The sequence below is a fragment of the Nilaparvata lugens genome, chromosome 11, assembly GCF_014356525.2.
Source record: "Nilaparvata lugens isolate BPH chromosome 11, ASM1435652v1, whole genome shotgun sequence".
Classification (NCBI taxonomy): Eukaryota; Metazoa; Arthropoda; class Insecta; order Hemiptera; family Delphacidae; genus Nilaparvata; species Nilaparvata lugens.
In genome coordinates this window covers 45,059,648-45,084,204 of record NC_052514.1, presented here as the reverse complement: position 1 = coordinate 45,084,204, position 24,557 = coordinate 45,059,648, and the positions used below count along the sequence as shown (strand labels likewise).

At 34.9% G+C, this 24,557-nt stretch overlaps 2 protein-coding genes across 2 annotated transcripts in view; one reads left to right on the top strand and one right to left on the bottom strand.

The window, feature by feature from the left end:
• LOC111049110 (cytochrome P450 4C1) overlaps positions 1–1,674 on the top strand; it is a 49,931-nt gene extending 48,257 nt beyond the window's left edge. The window contains exon 13 of the mRNA XM_039438531.1: positions 70–1,674. Within this exon, the coding sequence (XP_039294465.1) occupies positions 70–263 (194 nt within the window). The 3' untranslated portion in view covers positions 264–1,674. The remainder of the gene's footprint in view (positions 1–69) is intronic.
• Positions 1,675–5,734: 4,060 nt separating this feature from the next.
• Positions 5,735–23,223, bottom strand: LOC111049111 (syntaxin-16). Its single transcript, XM_039437323.1, has 5 exons — positions 23,161–23,223; positions 21,837–22,014; positions 20,112–20,299; positions 9,837–9,977; positions 5,735–7,401 (listed from the first exon to the last, which is right to left on the bottom strand). Exons 1-5 carry the CDS (start codon positions 23,221–23,223, stop codon positions 7,219–7,221), a joined length of 753 nt encoding a protein of 250 aa, XP_039293257.1. The 3' UTR covers positions 5,735–7,218.
• Between the last annotated feature and the right edge of the window lie 1,334 nt (positions 23,224–24,557).

The following is a 24,557-nucleotide window of genomic DNA, read 5'->3' as shown; positions in this document are numbered from 1 at the left end:
CATTTTGCTTTTATATATATAGATGATAGATGATTGAATAAATTACTAATTTTTGAAATTTTGTTTCAGGAGCGAAATACGCTATGCTGTCTATGAAAACGACCGTATCAACTGTACTCCGAAGCTACAGTGTGCACACCACTATCAAGATGGAGGATATAAAGCTGAAGGTGGACCTTCTGATGCGATCGGCTATCGGCTACCCCGTCACACTCAAGCCGAGAACACGCAAACCTATTCCGGTCTCAACCAGTGCCAACTAGGCCGAAAAATGCGGAACTGTAAACAAAAAATGTCAAAAAGACATAAACTTCGACAGATACAAACATTTTTTGAAAAATTCCAAAAAATGTAAACCCATTCCGGGCTCTCAGGATGCTAAATAGGTCGAAAAATGTCAAAAAAGATATTAAAATCGAAAGCTGTAAACTTTTTTTGAAAAAAACTTCTGAAAATGTGAACCAATTCCGGGCTTCCAGGATGCTAAATAGACCGGAAAATGCAGAACTATAATCAGAAAATGTCAAGGAGACATAAAATTCGAAAGCTGTAAACATTTTTTGAAAAAGTACTGAAGATATTAGAGAAAATTTTAACTCTTTCCGGCCTCACAGGATACCAACTAGGTCGAAAAGAGCAGGATATTGTTCAAAAGACATAAAATTTAAAAGCTGTGAACAGTTTTTTAACAAAATCAAAATTAATGTCAGCACAATTTGGTCTCAAAGGCTGCCACATAGGGAAAACTGCATTGCAATACTCGAGTAAATGGTACCATGTTTGAGACAATTACATTAAATTTGTTAATTATTAGTAGGTACGGTAAACATCTGGGGCCAAAGGTGTAACTTTCGTTAAATTTTTTCGCCCGATGATGGCAATTTCCCCGAGGGAGAAAATGCACTTTTGTCCCTTGATGAATACAACAATTTTCCTTATCCAACTTTGGAATATTGATTTTATATGAAATGGTCTTGCCTGTTGCATCCATGAGATGTAGGCCTGTATTTTTCTACTTAATAAATAAGTAGATGCAACTGAAAATCGGGTTAAGAGCTACATAAAATAATTCGCGTAATCTGTATGTCGACTAATTTTATCTCTCTATTGAACATTTGGATGGATAAAAATCTAATAAGGCAATTTCAAGTCTAGTATGGTCACTGTAAGGTAATCCTTCATAGAAAACATAGGTACATATTTACAGTGAGAATAAAACTCCAAAATTGAGAGTGATCTTCTAAAATTGGTGAATTGTATTCCACCCATGACATTCCTCTCATAAATCTCTCTCTCCAACCTATGAGATAGATAGATTCCAATTTACCTTAGCCCATATCTGTTTTATTTATTATTGTCTATTGTATTTGTTTTACGTGTGCAATTTATTGTTTCTTCAATGTGAATTGTGACATGGTTGTAACTTCTATGTTCAACTGACCCAATAAAAACTTGAAACTTGAAACAGGTACAATGCCTTCTGTTAGCATTCTATTAGCTAGTATAAAGCAATATTTTCTAGAGAACCGTTGTAATTTTCAAAATTGAAGACATTTTTAATATCATACAGTTTGAATAAGTTTTAAATATATAATGAGTGAATCCAATGATAGTGTATTGCAGTAAATATCTACTATCAATAATTATTTCATGATATCTTTACAAATGAATAAATTGAAAAACTTAATTGAAAAAGTATATTTTATTATTTTCAGGTAGAATTACTCCTACAATCTAGGTTCAAGTGTAAATTGTTTACTATTATGTGTTATTTCTATTATTTAATATCATTTTGTACATAATATTTGTAATCTCTATTGACATATGTAATCCCTATTTAAAAATTTGATCAAATTATTAAATAGAATTGGAAATAGTTGTATTGGAGTTGTTTTCATTTTATCTTTTACTCCCTTTCTGAATGAACTTGAACTAAAATTCACTTGAATTTAGAATGAGGGAACTAGAATTTTCAAGAATAAGAAATGAGGCGATTGAAATTTCTGTAGGAATTTCCATACAATCCTATAGTGAGGTCCACGTTATAATGGCAGTGTTTGATTAGCAATTGTATTGCTATCCTTATCTATTATTCAAAAAAGTGGATAGCGCTATTTCTTTCTCGCTTTGCTCTGTTGCCAGATCTGATAGTCTTTTAACAATGTAGTATTAATAAATAATCGAAAAAATACTCCATCTCGATTATGAAATCATTGAAAATATAATTTCTTGCTTGATAAAATATAATTGATTATATTCTTATATGAAATGGTATCTTTCACATATACCAGTGTAGCTGTTAATATCCCTAGCCTGCAAATAAATTTGCAAAAAGTTAAGGCCGTCCGGCTCGCAAATATACTGAGGTCTGACCACAGCTCTAGCTCAGTAGTAGATGATGCATGAATACTCTCAATGTAATGAACCACCATGGGTTTCAATAACTGATGATTAACAATAATTCTTACCGCTGCTCTCTTGAAGATATCAATAAGATACCAAAAGATACCAATAGCTAAAGATACCAATAAGCTGATCTGACCACCAGCTGGATCTGGCTCAGTTTGAATTTGATATGGTGCATACGGCCTCAAGCAATAAAAACATAGTTAGATTTTAGCTCTTTCCTGTATAGGGCTACTTGTAATATAAATAAAAATAAAATAAAAATCTCAGTACCCTTTTTTTAAAATATTTTATCACTACATGTTTCGGTCATTTATGCCATTTTCAAGAGTGATATCTACACTTGACATCTAATTTACATATCACTTGAAAATGGCATAATGACCGGAAAATGTTGTGATAAAATATTTTAAAAAAAGGATACTGAGATTTTTATTTTCTTTATATTCAGATTTTAGTTTTGAAATTGATAATATATTATTTTTTCAACTCAATTTGAGAGACGGATGCCCGGTTGCACAAAATCCTGTTGAATTTTAACTATGATTAAATGCCACGCAAACAAATCAGAGAATGCTTTTTTTGAAACTGAAGCTTCTCTGATTGGTTCTCGTGTGATTTAATCATGGTTAAAGTTTAACAGGCTTTTGTACAACTGAGCCAAGGCCTGTTCATACAGTAATACTATGGCAAGATTAATTTCACGCTGTCAGCGTTCTCAATAAAAAACAATCATTGCTTCTCATTCACCTGAAGCTGACCGTTTAAAATTTATCTCTTACTTATGTAGAATGAAAAAATGAATATTTTTATTGGGATTACGCTTATTTTAATAAATAGCCATCAGATTTATTTATTTATTAGATAATCATATTTGCCTATGGTACGGAAAAATACTAGACTATTAATTTATACTCTTGCATCCTTGTAAAGTTTTATTTGATATACTTTTTTGGATACAATAGATAGTTTATCCATTGAGCCATATAATTTATGTAGTAAAGTCATTTCAATGGAAGAGTTATGTATTTATAGTAAATTTGAGAATAAATCAGGAAGTATTTGGTCTTTCTTGATTTACTTAAACTGAAAATCAGACCATGTAAGTGACAAACGCATGGTATTCCCTTTGGACGGGTGACCGCTTATTGACTAGATCAAGTACTGCTCTCAGACACACTTTTCCATGGCTCGGAACTCACGTAAAAATATGAATCACTCCATATGAAAGTATGACAGTCGTAAGGCCCATTGACGGCTTAAATTACATATTCAGGCGGTGGGACCTTCCCGCAAGGGACTCCCCACCAACAAAAGTCAAACGAATCTACTTTTTACTACATATGAAATATTCATATTTTTTTACAATTCAATGATTAAATGAATAGAACTCATGTGAAAATCATAAAATAGATACAAGAAAGTACAAATACTAACTAGATATTTATTCTCTGGTGATGTTAATAGCCTACTTGCCTTTGAGTTTGGGTTGAAAAGGAATTGAAAATCAAACTGAAAACTCTTTTTTAGTTGAAAAGGAACTTTTTTTAGCTGAAGAGAAAATTAGTTAATAGTTGAATAGTTGAAAACAAACTGAAAACTTTTTTTTAGTCTAAAAGGAATTTATTTTTAGTTGAAAGGAAAATTAGTTTATAGTTGAATACAAACTGAAAACTCTTTTTTAGTTGAAAAGGAACTTTTTTTAGCTGAAGAGAAAATTATTTAATAGTTGAAAACAAACTGAAAACTTTTTTTAGTTGAAAAGGAACTCCTTGGTGGTATAAAATGTTCTATCAATCATCTGTTAACTGAGAGCCCATCTTTATCATCTATCACCATTCAACTATAAACTAATTTTCCTATAAACTAATAAATTCCTTTTAGACTAAAAAAAGTTTTCAGTTTGTATTCAACTATTAACTAATTTTCCCTTCAACTAAAAAAAAAGTTCCTTTTCAGCTAAAAAACAGTTTTCAGTTTGTATTCAACTATTAACGAATTTTCAAGTTGCCATTGGAAAGAAACTATAACTTCAGTGTGTTTGTTGGAGGAATTTGTCTCAACGGTTGAGTTAGAATAGAATAGAATAGAATATTTTTATTTGTCCAAGAACAATTACACGATTGCATGAGACATTGTCAAGATATTTATAATATTCAATTACATCTTAATATATTTCCATACAATATAAGTCATAATAACATCAAAGTATACATTTTTTAAAAGTCATAATACATTCAAATATTCACTTCTCATAGTACTCTTTCAAGCTGTAAAAGGGATTTTTGACTAGAAAATTGTAAAGTGCATCTTTAAACTTCAAAAACGGGAAATTTCTTATTTCTTGAGGAAGGTGATTGAAGAGTCTCAAACCTACATTTACATGGCTTCTTAAGGTCTTTGATAACCGTACTTGTCGTATATGCAAATTTGCATAGCTTCTTGTATGGTGTGTGTGGATGTTTTTGACCTAGTGACTATAGAATATTGTTAAAAGAAGAGAGAAAAGAGGGGAAACTTAGCTAACGAACTCGAGTTGTTTGCAGTGTATAGAAAGAAGTACGGTAGGCTAGATAAAAGGCTAGATAGTCTAGGTGAAAGGCTATTTAAAGTAGGCTAGATGAAAGGCTAGATGGAAGTCTAGGTGAAAGGCTATTTTAAAGTAGGCTGGATGAAAGGCTAGATGGAAGTCTAGATGAAAGGTTATTTAAAGTAGGCTAGATGGAAGTCTAGATGAAGGCTATTTAAAGTAGGTTAGATGAAAGGCTAGATGGAAGTCTAGATGAGAGGCTATTTAAAGTAGGCTAGATGAAAGGGTAGATATTAACCAATTAGATGGAAGACTATTTAAACAAGAATGAACAGTTAATATTAGGCTAGTTACACACACATCGATTTTTGGTCGTACGATATTTTGTCGTCCTTATAAATTCTATTAGATTGAACAGATGATTTCAAACATATGATGTTTGCCAAGTTCCGTTTAATCTGATAGAATTCATAGTGACGGCAAAATATCGTACGACCAAAAATCGATGTGTGTGTAACTAGCCTTACATTAATGAGCTTGTATCAGCTACCGTCTATAGAAGGCATTGACAAGACAGAGGATCGGCAACGTTATTCTCCTATCTTTCTCCACTGCCATTATAACGTGGACCTCACTATACTTAGATTAACTTCAAACTGTCAGACTTTTCTGCTTCTCATCCAATCAATGTTGATGGTTGAAAGTGTATTTCACTGTAGGCCTACCATATAGAACCATGATAACAATGAAAAGCTTGAGGAAAATAATAAAAAACAATGATTTGTGTAATAAGTTATCGTTTATTTCTATAAAAATAAATAAATATTAACGTACATAGGCTACAATTCAATCTAAATAGTCTGAATATACAACGAATTTGCTAACTAACTAAAGCTAAGGCAATTTAATTTATTTGAGAAGTAACAGAATATATACAGGTGAGATAATATCGATATAGTGGTATTGTAATATCACAATATCAACAACAATAGAACATTCTGTGTTCATACAAGAACTTTTGAAAAGTAAACAAATTTCTTAATGATTCTACATAATTTATAAAAATTAATTAACTTAAAAATTAAACTTGTATAAAGCTGAGGCAATTTAATTTATGTTGAGAAGTGACAGAATACATTGGCTACAGGTGAGATAATATCAGTATAGTGTAGTATTTAATACTATAGTTACCACAATATCAACGAGAATAGAACATTTTGATAAGTATACCAATTTTAAAATAATTCTACAACAGACAATTCAGATGCGACATGAATAAATTTTATACATACTGCCAACTCTTTTAATTGAAAAGTTTGAATGTTTTAAATTAGGTACTAAAGTGGATACTTAATGTAAAAACATTAAAAGTAAAGTAAAGAATGTAAGTAAAAGTGAAACTTAAACATTTATTTTATTCATCAAAATCTATATACACTTTGATTATACAGGATTTGATTTGTGGATTTCAAAAATAAATGACACTCCTATTTAGAAATAAATCGAGTTTGTGATAAATTGATCATGATACATTTTCACTAGATGTTTGAAGACAGATTTGTCAAATGTCAAAATTGAAATGAAATGGCAAATTTTCTAATACATACAGACAATTAGGCCCCGGTTGCACAAAAGCCGGTTAAATATTAACCGTGATTGATTTCACAAGAGAACCAATCAGAGAAGGCCTTTTAGAAATGACGGTTTCTCCTATTGGTTCTCGTGAAATTAATCGCGGTTGAAATTTAACCGGCTTTTGTGCAACTGGCATATATTGTTTCAAAATGAGAGTAGATATGAAACTGACTAGTTTTAGCATAAGTAACACTTGGAATATCAATAACAGACAGTGTTAGACAACAAATATAATAAACTTCCACTTCACACATTTCATAGTATCTTGAAAATATCATACCGTAATTCATATTGAGTTTAATGCTTGATAATTCATTTTCTAAATGCTCATAGCAAATAATATCATTCAGCGATTCAGCACAGCCTATCCTATCTGAAAACAATTCCAAAATGTTTATAGTTTTCCAAATAGATTCCCTGCTAAACAGTCAATGTTTTTACAATGATCAATAGAATTCTCCATCTGTATAATGTTTTTCATCAGTGAAAATTGGAACATAAACCATGGGATATCTTCTGATGGTATTTTTCCTTCATGACAAAATTTTGATACAGTGTGAATGATAGATATGACCAATTTCCATAACACAGTTCATGTTTTAACAAATTTGAAAACATTGACTATATTTCACTAATAGAATGTTGACCTATGTTTTGACAATGATTAGTAGAAAGGTGAGGAACATGGTGACTGAAGCTAGCACGATTATGCAGACCATTTTCCGATTTTTCCGGTGATATTCGTCGGCTTTTCTCAACTGTTGGTATCCCTGATGTACCTGAGTTTGGGTCTGCTCTATATTGTAGTCTATCCTATCTAGAACAGTGCCCTGTCAACACAAAATAGAAAAACATTTGAAAACCTGTAGGTTGATTCATCTCTCATCATTATCATCTGCCCATAACCACTTTTCAGATTTGGGTTAGTTAGCCCTTGAGTTCCCACATCAATTTAAATTTTTATGTAACCAATTATTTAGGTCTGAATTCAGGAATTCTTTATCTCCTGTAAAACCTATGCACTCAAGCCTAGAGCTCATCATCCTCAGCAAGAAAGAAAAAAACTGCAATTAATGCAATTAATATCCTATTAGTAGGTGACTTAGGCTAGTTTCACACACATTCGGTTCGTTTCGTTTTCGGCAAATTCCGATAAGCGTGAAACAGTAATTCGGTACCGAATAGAAACCGCATAGAACCGAACGCCCATTTGACTCTAATAAATTCCATCAGGTGCAAATTCGTTTCTAGCGAAGGGCTAGTTTCACACACATTCGGTTCGGTTCGTTTTCGGCAAATTCCGATAAGTATGAAACGGTGATTCGGTTTGAATTCGGTTCAGAATAGCAGCCGCATAGCACCGAACGCCCCCTCGACACGAATAGGTTTTATCATATTCAAATTCGTTGTTAGGAAACCGGAAATAAAAACAAAGTCTTTTACACACGCTTGCTTTTTTGTTTTTATTTTAACCTGATATTATGATTATCTGTTTGAATATCTTCCATGTCGAAATAATATGGTCAATTCATTTCTGTTAGTTCTCTGGATCATTTTTTTCTCAATGAATATTTTGCTAAACAAATATGAAGTTAAATTAAAACTCAGGGAGAATTTCATTTTTTTTATTTTTCCATGAAAATAAAATGATTTAATTAATGGAGAGAAAAGATGAACGTTATGTACAATGTGTCATAATTAAAACAAATTTTCAATTTAAAAAAAATAATCACTCTAAACGTCCAAAATCAATATAATTAAAAATAAACTATTCAAATAGTTCACAATTTTTAATTAGATTGAAAATTTTGTTGTTCAAGAAATCAGATCTTACTATTTGAACACCAGCTTTTATATTTAATTACCAGCATGAATTGTAACAATCCAAACACAGCTGTGTTTGAGAAGAAAATACCTAATTAGAACCGTACGAATTAAAACCTGATATGTATGAAAGCCTCATTCGTTTTCGGCAACGAAACGAACCGAACCGAATGGAAACGAATGCGTGTGAAGCTAGCCTAATACAGCCAGATAAAGATTTGGGATACAGTCATCTCAAGTTGAAAAAACAAACCAATCATTTTCTTACTTTCCTTGCCCTACTACCATAGGTAAGGAAAGTATTGCTTTCCAAAAAAAAAATTAAGGTACCCCAATTTCAAGTTTTCTATACGTTTCAAGGTCCCCTGAGTCCAAAAACATGATTTTTGAATGTTGGTCTGTGTGTGTGTGTGTGTGTGTGGGTGTGTGTGTGAGTGTGTGTGTGTGGGTGTGTGGGTGTGTGTGTGTGTGTGTGTCTGTGTGTATGTCTGTGAACACGATAACTCCATTTCTAATTAACCGATTGACTTGAAATTTTAAACTTAAGGTCCTTATACCATGAGGACCCGACAATAAGAAATTCAATAAAATTCAATCCAAGATGGCGGAAAAAATGGCGGATAATTACTAAAAAACCATGTTTTTCACGATTTTCTCAAAAACGGCTCTAACGATTTTCTTGAAATTTATACCATGGATAGCTATTTATAAGCCCTATCAACTGACATGAGTCTTATTCCTGGGAAAATTGCAGGAGCTCCGTTATATTCTTGAGAAAAATGGCGGATAATTACTGAAAAACCATGTTTTTCACGATTTTCTCAAAAATAACTTGACCGATTTTTTTCAAATTCATACCCTGTATAGTTATTTATCAGCTCTATCAACTGGCATGAGTCTCCGTTCTGAGAAACTGATGGGGGTGCACCCCCATCCTTGAGAAATGGATTTAGTAACCTCCTTCTCGTGCATGAGGTAGGTAGATAGCGCAGTTCATAAAAAGAACACATAGTCGAGATAATTCATCTGTAGAATAGCTGTTTTAACGACTTTGAAAAAATCCATCGAATTTCACAATTTACACAAGGGAAAAAGTACTCTGAAAAAAATTATACATACACATACACAGAAGTCTGTTCGTTGTTTCAAATATGAGCAAGGAAAGTTGCGTGAGTGTACCACACCAGATTTTTAGAAATACCAATCATAAACTACAGAAACAGGCTTTGGGTCTCTATAAATTACAGAACCTCGAATATTAAAAGCCCATGATTTTGACTTTCAGTCACTCCCACCTAATCATAATTATTATGATTAGAGTGGTTAATATGATTCACACAACATGGTTACCACTGGAGAATTGAGGGGACTATTTCTGACAAGTTTTTGATATTATTAGGGCGTCTCCATTTATCCTTAAATTATTGACTAATTTACGCACCTGTTCGACCACCATATGTGCCAAATCTTTGAAAATGTCGTTCAAATCAAGGATGGATTTGACAATTCCCTGAACCTCAGTTTCGTGATGGGCTGCCAACCTTGTATTCTCCTCTTCCAACATTAATAGCTGCGCCTGGGCCTGCAAAAAGATAAAATTCACATCCATAAAAATACAAATGCAAGAACAAAAACAAAGTTATTCATCAAAGATGGAAGCTTTTATTCTATTGCAGTTAACCAACTGCGAGAATTATAATAAACAATATATTATTATACAATAATAATTTATTTATCTATTTACTGAATCATCTAAAATTACTGTTTTTAAGGAACAATAAGTTTACCTAATCCTCTCCAACAGCCAGCATTGATTCTCAACTAAACTGGCGTTCAAGATTAACTTCAGATTAACTCCTCAATCTTCTCAACTAACACAAAGTGTTCTTTACTCCGTGCTCAAACTGACGATAAATATTTTCTTGATCGTGGTTTACCAGATTTGCTAATTCAGCCAGCATTGAGTTGTAATTGAACTAGCGTTCAAGCTTAAATAGCCCAATAACCATAGCTAAATAGTAATTTATCTAATTGGCTCCTCCAGCCAGCAGTGACTCTTGAAAACTAAACTGGCGTTCAAGATTAACTTGAGATTAACTCCTCAATCTTCCCAACTAACTCAAACTGACAATAAATATTTTCTTGATCGTGGTTTACTCAAACTGACAATAATATTTTCTTGATCGTGGTTTACCAGATTTGCTAATTCAGCCAGCATTGAGTTTTAATTGAACTAGCTCAAGCTTAACAAGCCCATGGCTTAATAGTGATTTATCTAATTGGCTCCTCCAGCCAGCAGTGACTCTTGAAAACTAAACTGGCGTTCAAGATTAACTTGAGATTAACTCCTCAATCTTCCCAATAACTCAAACTGACAATAAATATTTTCTTGATCGTGGTTTACCAGATCTGCTCCTTCAGCCAGCATTGAGTTTTAATTGAACTAGCTCAAGCTTAACAAGCCCATGGCTTAATAGTTATTTATCTAATTGGCTTCCCCAGCCAGCAGTGACTCTTGAAAACTAAACTGGCGTTCAAGATTAACTTGAGATTAACTCCTCAATCTTCCCAAATAACTCAAACTGACAATAAATATTTTCTTGATCGTGGATTACCAGATTTGCTAATTCAGCCAGCATTGAGTTGTAATTGAACTAGCGTTCAAGCTTAAATAGCCCAATAACCATAGCTAAATAGTAATTTATCTAATTGGCTCCTCCAGCCAGCAGTGACTCTTGAAAACTAAACTGGCGTTCAAGATTAACTTGAGATTAACTCCTCAATCTTCCCAACTAACTCAAACTGACAATAAATATTTTCTTGATCGTGGTTTACCCGATCTGCTAATTCAGCCAGCATTGAGTTGTAATTGAACTAGCGTTCAAGCTTAACTAGCCCATGACTTAATAGTAATTTATCTAATTGGCTCCTCCAGCCAGCAGTGACTCTTGAAAACTAAACTGGCGTTCAAGATTAACTTGAGATTAACTCCTCAATCTTCCCAACTAACTCAAACTTACAATAAATATTTTCTTGGTCGTGGTTTACCAGATTTGCTAATTCAGCCAGCATTGAGTTTTAATTGAACTAGCGTTCAAGATTAACTAGCACACTAATCATGAGTTAAACGTGGTTTACCTGAACCGCTCCTCCAGCAAGAATTGAACCTTAACGGCTGAACTAGCGTTCAAGATTAACCAACACTCTAATCATGAGTTAAACGTGGTTTACCTGATCCGCTCCTCAAGCAAGCATAGATTTGTGTAAACTGGCGATCAAGGCCGCTCCTCCACCAGCATTGACTCTTGAAAACTAAACTAGCGTTCAAGATTAACTAAGGCTAGGCACACACCAGTTAGTCAAGATAATACAAGACATGATCAGACATTTTTTAATATTTCATCAATTTTAAAGGGTACTATAATTCTATTTTATAAATACAAGAAAGTAGCCCTGAATTCACACATTTTAAAAAAAGATAAAATTAATTTCAGTCCTATTAATTTCATACCAATGTGTGTACTCATCTACTCTTTTGGATACCTAATTATAAAATACGAGGTGCTAGGCAGGTTGACTCAAATAGCTGAATACAACTCAGCTGGTTGATCAAGTTTTTTCGCTATTCATAGTAGCGTATTGATGTTGCTGAAGTTGTGAATCAGTCGAGGGATCAGCTTGTGAGACCCCGACTGTACGACTAAAGTCATAGCCACCTCTAATACATGCTAAAGCTTGTGGCTATGCTAAAGCTTGTTGCTGTTTTGCGTGATAAATGAAAGTTATTCTTCCAAGAAACATCACAAACAAAAAATCAATATAGTCTATACAAACTAGAAACAATATGATCAATACAAAGAATGAACAATAATGTATGCCTTAGCTAGGCGTACACCATAGTTATTCAAGACAAGACAATTTTTTCAGACACGTTATTCATTTTCAGACACGTTTAGTCACAATACTTCACATAGTTGCTTATGACGCAACTCACATTGATAAGTCATTGCAATTAGACATGTCTTTATAAGCAACTATGTGAAGTATTGTGACTGATCATGTCTTGTATTATTTTGACTAACTGGTGTGTGCCTAGCCTTACACTCTAATCATGAGTTAAACGTGGTTCACCTGATCCGCTCCTCCAGCAAGCATTGAACCTTAATTGAACTAGCGTTCAAGCTTAACTAGCCCATGACTTAATAGTAATTTATCTAATTGGCTCCTCCAGCCAGCATTGAACCTTAATGGCTAAACTAGCGTTCAAGATTAACTTGAGATTAACTCCTCAATCTTCCAAATAACTCAAACTGACAATAATATTTTCTTGATCGTGGTTTACCAGATTTGCTAATTCAGCCAGCATTGAGTTGTAATTGAACTAGCGTTCAAGCTTAACTAGCCCATGACTTAATAGTAATTTATCTAATTGGCTCCTCCAGCCAGCATTGAACCTTAACGGCTAAACTAGCGTTCAAGATTAACTTGAGATTAACTCCTCAATCTTCCCAACTAACTCAAACTGACAATAAATATTTTCTTGATTGTGGTTTACCAGATTTGCTAATTCAGCCAGCATTGAGTTGTAATTGAACTAGCGTTCAAGCTTAAATAGCCCAATAACCATAGCTAAATAGTAATTTATCTAATTGGCTCCTCCAGCCAGCATTGAACCTTAATGGCTAAACTAGCGTTCAAGATTAACTAGCACACTAATCATGAGTTAAACGTGGTTACCTGATCCGCTCCTCCAGCAAGCATTGAACCTTAATGGCTAAACTAGCGTTCAAGATTAACTAGCACACTAATCATGAGTTAAACGTGGTTTACCTGATCCGCTCCTCCAGCAAGCATTGAACCTTAATGGCTAAACTAGCGTTCAAGATTAACCAACACTCTAATCATGAGTTGAACGTGGTTTACCTGATCCGCTCCTCCAGCAAGCATAGATTTGTGTAAACTGGCGATCAAGGCCGCTCCTCCACCAGCATTGACTCTTGAAAACTAAACTAGCGTTCAAGATTAACTAAGGCTAGGCACACACCAGTTAGTCAAGATAATACAAGACATGATCAGACATTTTTTAATATTTTATCAATTTAAAGGGTACTATAATTCTATTTTATAAATACAAGAAAGTAGCCCTGAATTCATACATTTTAAAAAAGATAAAATTAATTTCATACCAATGTGTGTACTCATCTACTCTTTTGGATACCTAATTATAAAATACGAAGTGCTAGGCAGGTTGACTCAAATAGCTGAATACAACTCAGCTGGTTGATCAAGTTTTTTCGCTATTCATAGTAGCGTATTGATGTTGCTGAAGTTGTGAATCAGTCGAGGGATCAGCTTGTGAGACCCCGACTGTACGACTAAAGTCATAGCCACCTCTAATACATGCTAAAGCTTGTGGCTATGCTAAAGCTTGTTGCTGTTTTGCGTGATAAATGAAAGTTATTCTTCCAAGAAACATCACAAACAAAAAATCAATATAGTCTATACAAACTAGAAACAATATGATCAATACAAAGAATGAACAATAATGTATGCCTTAGCTAGGCGTACACCATAGTTATTCAAGACAAGACAATTTTTTCAGACACGTTATTCATTTTCAGACACGTTTAGTCACAATACTTCACATTGCTTATGACGCAACACACACTGATTAGTCATTGCAATTAGACATGTCTTCATAAGCAACTATGTGAAGTATTGTGACTGATCATGTCTTGTATTATCTTGACTTACTGGTGTGTGCCTAGCCTTACACTCTAATCATGAGTTAAACGTGGTTTAACTGAACCGTTCCTCCAGCAAGCATTGAACCTTAACGGCTAAACTAGCGTTCAAGATTAACTTGAGATTAACTCCTCAATCTTCCCAACTAACTCAAACTTACAATAAATATTTTCTTGGTCGTGGTTTACCAGATTTGCTAATTCAGCCAGCATTGAGTTTTAATTGAACTAGCTCAAGCTTAACAAGCCCATGGCTTAATAGTGATTTATCTAATTGGCTCCTCCAGCCAGCATTGAACCTTAATGGCTAAACTAGCGTTCAAGATTAACTTGAGATTAACTCCTCAATCTTCCCAAATAACTCAAACTGACAATAAATATTTTCTTGATCGTGGTTTACCCGATCTGCTAATTCAGCCAGCATTGAGTTGTAATTGAACTAGCGTTCAAGCTTAAATAGCCCATGACTTAATAGTAATTATCTAATTGGCTTCCCCAGCCAGCAGTGACTCTTGAAAACTAAACTGGCGTTCAAGATTAACTTGAGATTAACTCCTCAATCTTCCCAAATAACTCAAACTGACAATAAATATTTTCTTGATCGTGGTTTACCAGATCTGCTCCTTCAGCCAGCATTGAGTTGTAATTGAACTAGCGTTCAAGCTTAAATAGCCCAATAACCATAGCTAAATAGTAATTTATCTAATTGGCTCCTCCAGCCAGCAGTGACTCTTGAAAACTAAACTGGCGTTCAAGATTAACTTGAGATTAACTCCTCAATCTTCCCAACTAACTCAAACTGACAATAAATATTTTCTTGATCGTGGTTTACCCGATCTGCTAATTCAGCCAGCATTGAGTTGTAATTGAACTAGCGTTCAAGCTTAACTAGCCCATGACTTAATAGTAATTTATCTAATTGGCTCCTCCAGCCAGCAGTGACTCTTGAAAACTAAACTGGCGTTCAAGATTAACTTGAGATTAACTCCTCAATCTTCCAAATAACTCAAACTGACAATAATATTTTCTTGATCGTGGTTTACCAGATTTGCTAATTCAGCCAGCATTGAGTTGTAATTGAACTAGCGTTCAAGCTTAAATAGCCCAATAACCATAGCTAAATAGTAATTTATCTAATTGGCTCCTCCAGCCAGCAGTGACTCTTGAAAACTAAACTGGCGTTCAAGATTAACTAGCACACTAATCATGAGTTAAACGTGGTTTACCTGATCCGCTCCTCCAGCAAGCATTGAACCTTAACGGCTAAACTAGCGTTCAAGATTAACTTGAGATTAACTCCTCAATCTTCCCAACTAACTCAAACTTACAATAAATATTTTCTTGGTCGTGGTTTACCAGATTTGCTAATTCAGCCAGCATTGAGTTTTAATTGAACTAGCTCAAGCTTAACAAGCCCATGGCTTAATAGTGATTTATCTAATTGGCTCCTCCAGCCAGCATTGAACCTTAACGGCTAAACTAGCGTTCAAGATTAACTTGAGATTAACTCCTCAATCTTCCAAATAACTCAAACTGACAATAAATATTTTCTTGGTCGTGGTTTACCAGATTTGCTAATTCAGCCAGCATTGAGTTGTAATTGAACTAGCGTTCAAGCTTAAATAGCCCAATAACCATAGCTAAATAGTAATTTATCTAATTGGCTCCTCCAGCCAGCAGTGACTCTTGAAAACTAAACTGGCGTTCAAGATTAACTTGAGATTAACTCCTCAATCTTCCCAACTAACTCAAACTTACAATAAATATTTTCTTGGTCGTGGTTTACCAGATTTGCTAATTCAGCCAGCATTGAGTTTTAATTGAACTAGCTCAAGCTTAACAAGCCCATGGCTTAATAGTGATTTATCTAATTGGCTCCTCCAGCCAGCAGTGACTCTTGAAAACTAAACTGGCGTTCAAGATTAACTTGAGATTAACTCCTCAATCTTCCCAACTAACTCAAACTTACAATAAATATTTTCTTGATCGTGGTTTACCAGATCTGCTCCTTCAGCCAGCATTGAGTTGTAATTGAACTAGCGTTCAAGCTTAAATAGCCCAATAACCATAGCTAAATAGTAATTTATCTAATTGGCTCCTCCAGCCAGCAGTGACTCTTGAAAACTAAACTGGCGTTCAAGATTAACTTGAGATTAACTCCTCAATCTTCCCAACTAACTCAAACTGACAATAAATATTTTCTTGATCGTGGTTTACCAGATCTGCTCCTTCAGCCAGCATTGAGTTTTAATTGAACTAGCGTTCAAGCTTAACTAGCCCATGGCTTAATAGTGACTTATCTAATTGGCTCCTCCAGCCAGCATTAACAATTAAACTGGCTATAATAATAAGTTAACTGACATTATACAATAATAAGTTACTTATCTATTTACTAAATCAGTAAATACTAGATCACCTAGCACACTAACTATGAGTTAAACGTGGTTTACCTGAGCCGCTCCTCCAGCAAGCATAGATTTGTCTAAACTGGCGATCAAGGCCGCTCCTCCAGCCAGCAGTGACTCTTGAAAACTAAACTGGCGTTCAAGATTAACTTGAGATTAACTCCTCAATCTTCCCAACTAACTCAAACTTACAATAAATATTTTCTTGGTCGTGGTTTACCAGATCTGCTAATTCAGCCAGCATTGAGTTGTAATTGAACTAGCGTTCAAGCTTAACTAGCCCATGACTTAATAGTAATTTATCTAATTGGCTTCCCCAGCCAGCAGTGACTCTTGAAAACTAAACTGGCGTTCAAGATTAACTTGAGATTAACTCCTCAATCTTCCCAAATAACTCAAACTGACAATAAATATTTTCTTGATCGTGGTTTACCAGATCTGCTCCTTCAGCCAGCATTGAGTTGTAATTGAACTAGCGTTCAAGCTTAAATAGCCCAATAACCATAGCTAAATAGTAATTTATCTAATTGGCTCCTCCAGCCAGCAGTGACTCTTGAAAACTAAACTGGCGTTCAAGATTAACTTGAGATTAACTCCTCAATCTTCCCAACTAACTCAAACTGACAATAAATATTTTCTTGATCGTGGTTTACCCGATCTGCTCCTTCAGCCAGCATTGAGTTTTAATTGAACTAGCGTTCAAGCTTAACTAGCCCATGGCTTAATAGTGACTTATCTAATTGGCTCCTCCAGCCAGCATTAACAATTAAACTGGCTATAATAATAAGTTAACTGACATTATACAATAATAAGTTACTTATCTATTTACTAAATCAGTAAATACTAGATCACCTAGCACACTAACTATGAGTTAAACGTGGTTTACCTGAGCCGCTCCTCCAGCAAGCATAGATTTGTCTAAACTGGCGATCAAGGCCGCTCCTCCACCAGCATTGACTCTTGAAAACTAAACTAGCGTTCAAGATTAACTAAGGCTAGGCACACACCAGTTAGTCAAGATAATACAAGACATGATCAGACATTTTTTAATATTTTATCAATTTTAAAGGGTACTATAATTCTATTTTATAAATACAAGAAAGTAGCCCTGAATTCACACATTTAAAAAAAATAAAATTAATTTCAGTCCTATTAATTTCATACCAATGTGTGTACTCATCTACTCTTTTGGATACCTAATTATAAAATACGAAGTGCTAGGCAGGTTAACTCAAATAGCTGAATACAACTCAGCTGGTTGATCAAGTTTTTTCGCTATTCATATTAGCGTATTGATGTTGCTGAAGTTGTGAATCAGTCGAGGGATCAGCTTGTGAGACCCCGACTGTACGACTAAAGTCATAGCCACCTCTAATACATGCTAAAGCTTGTGGCTATGCTAGAGCTTGTTGCTGTTTTGCGTGATAAATGAAAGTTATTCTTCCAAGAAACATCACAAACACAAAAATCAATATAGTCTATACAAACTAGAAACAATATGATCAATACAAAGAATGAACAATAATGTATGCCTTAGCTAGGCGTACACCATAGTTATTCAAGACAAGACAATTTTTTCAGACACGTTATTCATTTTCAGACACAATACTTCACATTGCTTATGACGCAACACACACTGATTAGTCATTGCAATTAGACATGTCTTCATAAGCAGCTATGTGAAGTATTGTGACTGATCATGTCTTGTATTATCTTGACTTACTGGTGTGTGCCTAGCCTTACACTCTAATCATGAGTTTAACTGCACCGTTCCTCCAGCAAGCATTGAACCTTAACGGCTAAACTAGCGTTCAGGATTAACTAGCACACTAATCATGAGTTAAACGTGGTTTACCTGATCCGCTCCTCCAGCAAGCATAGATTTGTCTAAACTGGCGATCAAGGCCGCTCCTCCACCAGCATTGACTCTTGAAAACTAAACTAGCGTTCAAGATTAACTAAGGCTAGGCACACACCAGTTAGTCAAGATAATACAAGACATGATCAGACATTTTTTAATATTTTATCAATTTTAAAGGGTACTATAATTCTATTTTATAAATACAAGAAAGTAGCCCTGAATTCACACATTTAAAAAAAATAAAATTAATTTCAGTCCTATTAATTTCATACCAATGTGTGTACTCATCTACTCTTTTGGATACCTAATTATAAAATACGAAGTGCTAGGCAGGTTAACTCAAATAGCTGAATACAACTCAGCTGGTTGATCAAGTTTTTTCGCTATTCATATTAGCGTATTGATGTTGCTGAAGTTGTGAATCAGTCGAGGGATCAGCTTGTGAGACCCCGACTGTACGACTAAAGTCATAGCCACCTCTAATACATGCTAAAGCTTGTGGCTATGCTAGAGCTTGTTGCTGTTTTGCGTGATAAATGAAAGTTATTCTTCCAAGAAACATCACAAACACAAAAATCATATAGTCTATACAAACTAGAAACAATATGATCAATACAAAGAATGAACAATAATGTATGCCTTAGCTAGGCGTACACCATAGTTATTCAAGACAAGACAATTTTTTCAGACACGTTATTCATTTTCAGACACAATACTTCACATTGCTTATGACGCAACACACACTGATTAGTCATTGCAATTAGACATGTCTTCATAAGCAGCTATGTGAAGTATTGTGACTGATCATGTCTTGTATTATCTTGACTTACTGGTGTGTGCCTAGCCTTACACTCTAATCATGAGTTTAACTGCACCGTTCCTCCAGCAAGCATTGAACCTTAACGGCTAAACTAGCGTTCAGGATTAACTAGCACACTAATCATGAGTTAAACGTGGTTTACCTGATCCGCTCCTCCAGCAAGCATTGAACCTTAACGGCTAAACTAGCGTTCAGGATTAACTAGCACACTAATCATGAGTTAAACGTGGTTTACCTGATCCGCTCCTCCAACAAGCATTGAACCTTAACGGCTAAACTAGCGTTCAGGATTAACTAGCACACTAATCATGAGTTAAACGTGGTTTACCTGATCCGCTCCTCCAGCAAGCATTGAACCTTAACGGCTAAACTAGCGTTCAGGATTAACTAGCACACTTATCATGAGTTAAACGTGGTTTACCTGATCCGCTCCTCCAGCAAGCAATGAACCTTAACGGCTAAACTAGCGTTCAGGATTAACTAGCACACTAATCATGAGTTAAACGTGATTCACCTGATCCGCTCCTCCAGCAAGCAATGAACCTTAACGGCTAAACTAGCGTTCAGGATTAACTAGCACACTAATCATGAGTTAAACGTGATTCACCTGATCCGCTCCTCCAGCAAGCAATGAACCTTAACGGCTAAACTAGCGTTCAGGATTAACTAGCACACTAATCATGAGTTAAACGTGATTCACCTGATCCGCTCCTCCAGCAAGCAATGAACCTTAACGGCTAAACTAGCGTTCAGGATTAACTAGCACACTAATCATGAGTTAAACGTGGTTTACCTGATCCGCTCCTCCAGCAAGCATTGAACCTTAATGGCTAAACTAGCGTTCAGGATTAACTAGCACACTAATCATGAGTTAAACGTGGTTTACCTGATCCGCTCCTCCAGCAAGCATAGATTTGTAGCTAAACTGGCGATCGAGATTCTCAGCCTCGCTGGTCAAATTGAAACCTCCGCTTCCCCAGTTGTTCAAATCGACGATTGTACTGTCGCTGTTCAAATCAATGTCGAGGGCTGTATCGAAAAACGGCTTTGAACGTTCCTCTCTCATGTTCAGTCCTGTTAAATGAATACGTAAATAAATGAACTTTATTGGCATTCTAGATAGAACAAAGCCCCTGTCAAATAAATAAATTAGGATTTTTGGTATTCAAGATTGCAAGATTGCAAGTTTTACAACTCAAAATTTGGTATTCAAGATTGCAAGATTGCAAGTTTTACAAGTCAAAATTTGGTATTAAAGATTGCAAGATTGCAAGTTTTACAACTCAAAATTGAAGTATTATGTATTGATTTTATTTTGTCACATGAAAATTTTTTAATGAGACGAAACATATTGTCTCTTGGGAAAAGTACATGAAAAACTGTAATTATTACTAAACGAAAATCCCAATTAAATGCAGTAAATCACCCCGGAGACTTGTGCTACTGCAAATATTGACAACAGGGTAAACAGCTAGATGGAAATTCTAGTAATATCTCAGTAATTTCCATCCAAATGAAAAACTGTGATTATTATTTAAAGAAAATCCCAATTAAATGCAGTAAATCACCCCGGAGACTTTCACGCTACTGCAAATATTGACAATTGGGTAAACAGCTAGATGGAAATTCGATGAGCTGACAAATTTCCTGGGCTAACAAATAATTTTTGTATAGTAGCGCTAACCGAATTACCATCTAGCTGTTTACCCCGTTGTCAATATTTGCAGTAGCAGAAGTCTTCGGGGTGATTCACTGTATTTAATTGGGATTTTCGTTTAATAATAATTATTCATTAACTAGAATTTGAGCAAATGCAACTTCCAATTTATTTCCATCTGTGGAAAACTGTACTCATTTAAAAAACTATTGAGTAGGCCTAAAAAGGTACAACACAAAAATCCAAACAGATATGACCATTGTAAGGTCCACGTTATAATGGCAGTATTTGATCAACATTGGTGTTGCCATCCTTGTCTCTATCATTCAACAAAGCAGATAGAGCTATCCGTTTCTACCTCCGCAACCTTGCTAGATCGATTTCTTGTTACCTCAAGCCGATTACTGTCGACTACTGTTTATTATTACTGTATTGGGCGGGTGAGACTCTACTGAACAGCACATTATGTAAGACTATCAGCGTCACAAAAAACTACTATAGTGAGGTCCACGTTATAATGGCAGTGTTTGATTAACAATGGTATTGCTATCCTTGTCTATCACTCAACAAAGCGGATCTCTCTCTCTCTGTTTATGTAGATGCATAACAATATAATTATTATCTATAGTTATTATATTACAAATTGCTTTTTCATATCATATACAGTTCAATAATTATTTTCTTAGTCTATATCATGTAAATTCATCTATAATTTTGCTGTATTGTAAGCTATTGTATATAAGTGTATAAGACAGTATATATTGTAATCTACATAAATAAAGTACTCAATCAATCAATCAATCAATCCACTGCCATTATAACGTGGACCTAACTATATGACTATCGGCTTGAGTTAAAAATGAAATTTTGAACATAAACGCCCTATACCCCATAACATATATCCCATGAGATATCTTCTTTTGCTATCTTTTCTCCATTTCATTACTTACTCACTTTTCAAATAAGAGTTCTGCAATCGTCGGAAGGTTATCGATAACTCCTGTAGTGACGCGACTAGTGACGTAGTGACATTTTTCGACAGCTGCCTCTCAATTTCAGTGACATTGTCACCGTCTCCTATACTGCTCTGCTGTCTGATTTGCTGTACTAGCTTGTGAGTGGTGCCGAACATCTAGAAAATCACAAAATGTGGAATATTATTTCCGAGTTATAATTCATGATGCAATTTCTATCGAATAGGCTAGCTACTTACTTTGTTCAATCAGTCGTTAACTGAGATATAGTGACGGTTCCACAAACGCCGGTTAAAATATAATTCAGTAATTCAGTAGTCTCCATCCATGACCAGCACTTGCTGGATGGATTGCGTCATAAAAAATCTGGTGTGGCGCACTCACACAACTTTCCTTGCCGTTATGAAAATTGATCACTGACGCGAGTGTTCCCGCGCATCTCAAGTCTACTATTCAAATATTTGAGCCAGCTGGTGACAGGGCAATAACGCTGGAGACACACATGAGGTCTGCTATCTCTTCATAGTGAATGATTTAATAGAATCAACAATAATTTGCAATTGAATAATCACATTTTCTCGAATATAAAGCTTATTTTCAATTTTAGGTGAAAATGTTACTGAACATTAATTGTAGAGATTTTCATGCTCAATCTACTTCACTTGATTTATTTTGTTTCAATTGTATCTGAAGCCTGATAATTGGGAATCTATCTGCATTGATGGGGCGGAGCTCCTGAATTTTTTACAGATATGGGACTTGTGGCAGTTGATAGAGCTTATCGATGACTATTTTAGGTATGAATTTGATAAAAATCGTTGGAGCCGTTTCCGAGAAAATCACGAAAAACCCTGTTTTTGACAACATTTTTGCCATTTTAGCCGCCATCTTGAATTGCATTTGATCGAAATTGTTCGTGTCGGATCCTTATAGTGTAAGGACCTTAAGTTCCAAATTTCAAGTCATTCCGTTAATTGGGAGATGAGATATCGTGTACACAGACGCACATACACTCATACACACACACACACACACACACACACACACACACACATACAGACCAATACCCAAAAACCAGTTTTTTGGACTCAGGGGACCTTGAAACGTATAGAAATTTAGAAATTGGGGTACCTTAATTTTTTTCGGAAAGCAATACTTTCCTTACCTATGGTAATAGGGCAAGGAAAGTAAAATATAAAACTTTAAACTTGAAAACTAGACTGAGATCAAGATGGGAGGCCAGTAATAGATCTCAGAAAACATTGGATTGACTCTTCATCCAGGGAGTAGAGAGCCAGACTCACAAGCTTCTCACGAAGTTCCTTCTTCAAGATGTTTTCCTCCTGTTCACGGAAATACACCGGCATCCTGTTGTAAATCTTGAGTGCATGGACAGGGAAGCTATTATGAGATCGAGTCAGTCTGGCCTGAGGCAAATTCATGTCATTCCTCCTCCTTGTGAAGTGGCTATGTACATGACTAATTCCACGAGAAATAATCAGAGAAAAACGCCTTATCTGATTGGTTCCCGTGAAATTAATCACAAATAAAGTTTAACCAGCTTTTGAACAACCGTGCCATACTGTGTCAAATAAAAAGATTTGAAAATGTGGCTATTAATATTTACTCTATCTTTACTATTAGCTGGGCATGTACTGAGAAGAGAAACCAAATCTAAAGGAGTGTTGGAAAACCGACATCTTACTATAGTGAGGTCCACGTTATAATGGCAGTGTTTGATTAGCAATGGTATTGCTATCCTTGTCTATCATTCAACGAAGCGGATAGCGCTATCTCTTTCTCGCTTTGCTCTGTTGCCAGATCGTCTTTTAACAATGTATAATTCATAATTAATTAACAAAATATTTTATCTTAATCATGAAAATTCATTATGAAATTATTGAGAAATATAAATATATTATTTGAAACGAGAATAAACCGTTAATATTACATCAATAAAACTGTATCAGCTACCGTCTATAGAAGGCAATGACAAGACAGAGGATCAGCAACGTTTTTCTTTCATCATTCTCCAGTGCCATTATAAATAACGTGGACCTCACTATATACCTATAAATACCCGGCTGCCTGAAAACAGTCGTTAGGTCATTTCAGAGGCCCTGAGATTGATCAGGTGCGACCTGAAAACTCTGACACCAGACCTGAGCCAGCCAGGTCACTCGATATTATTATAAACTTGATTTTTAAAAACACTTATGAAGTGAAAATGCACTTGGGTGGTGACGATCATTATGACCTTTATTATTAAATAATAAATCAAGTACTGTATAGGCCTATACCTATAGCCTACTATCACTTTATCTTTCTTTGAAGTTCAGACTTATTAAAAATGCCTACTGCCTGTTCTGTTTCAAGCTGTAATTCAAATAGCAGAGCTTCGAAGCTAAATGAAGGTAATATATCAGTTTTTACTTTTCCTACAGACATTGAAAAAAACAATGAATGGACAAAAATAATAAGCAATGTTAATAAGGTCAAATTTAAACCGACAAAAAGAAGCGTTGTGTGCATAAAACATTTTCTAGAAAAGCACATAATTCGTGAAAATAAAATTACTTCCAGTGATGGTACCATTCAAATACTTCAGAGAAAACATCTAAAATTGTTGGAAGATGCAGTTCCATGTATATTTCCAAACATCTCTGGTCCAACTCCTACTATTCCACGGAAAACACCCAAT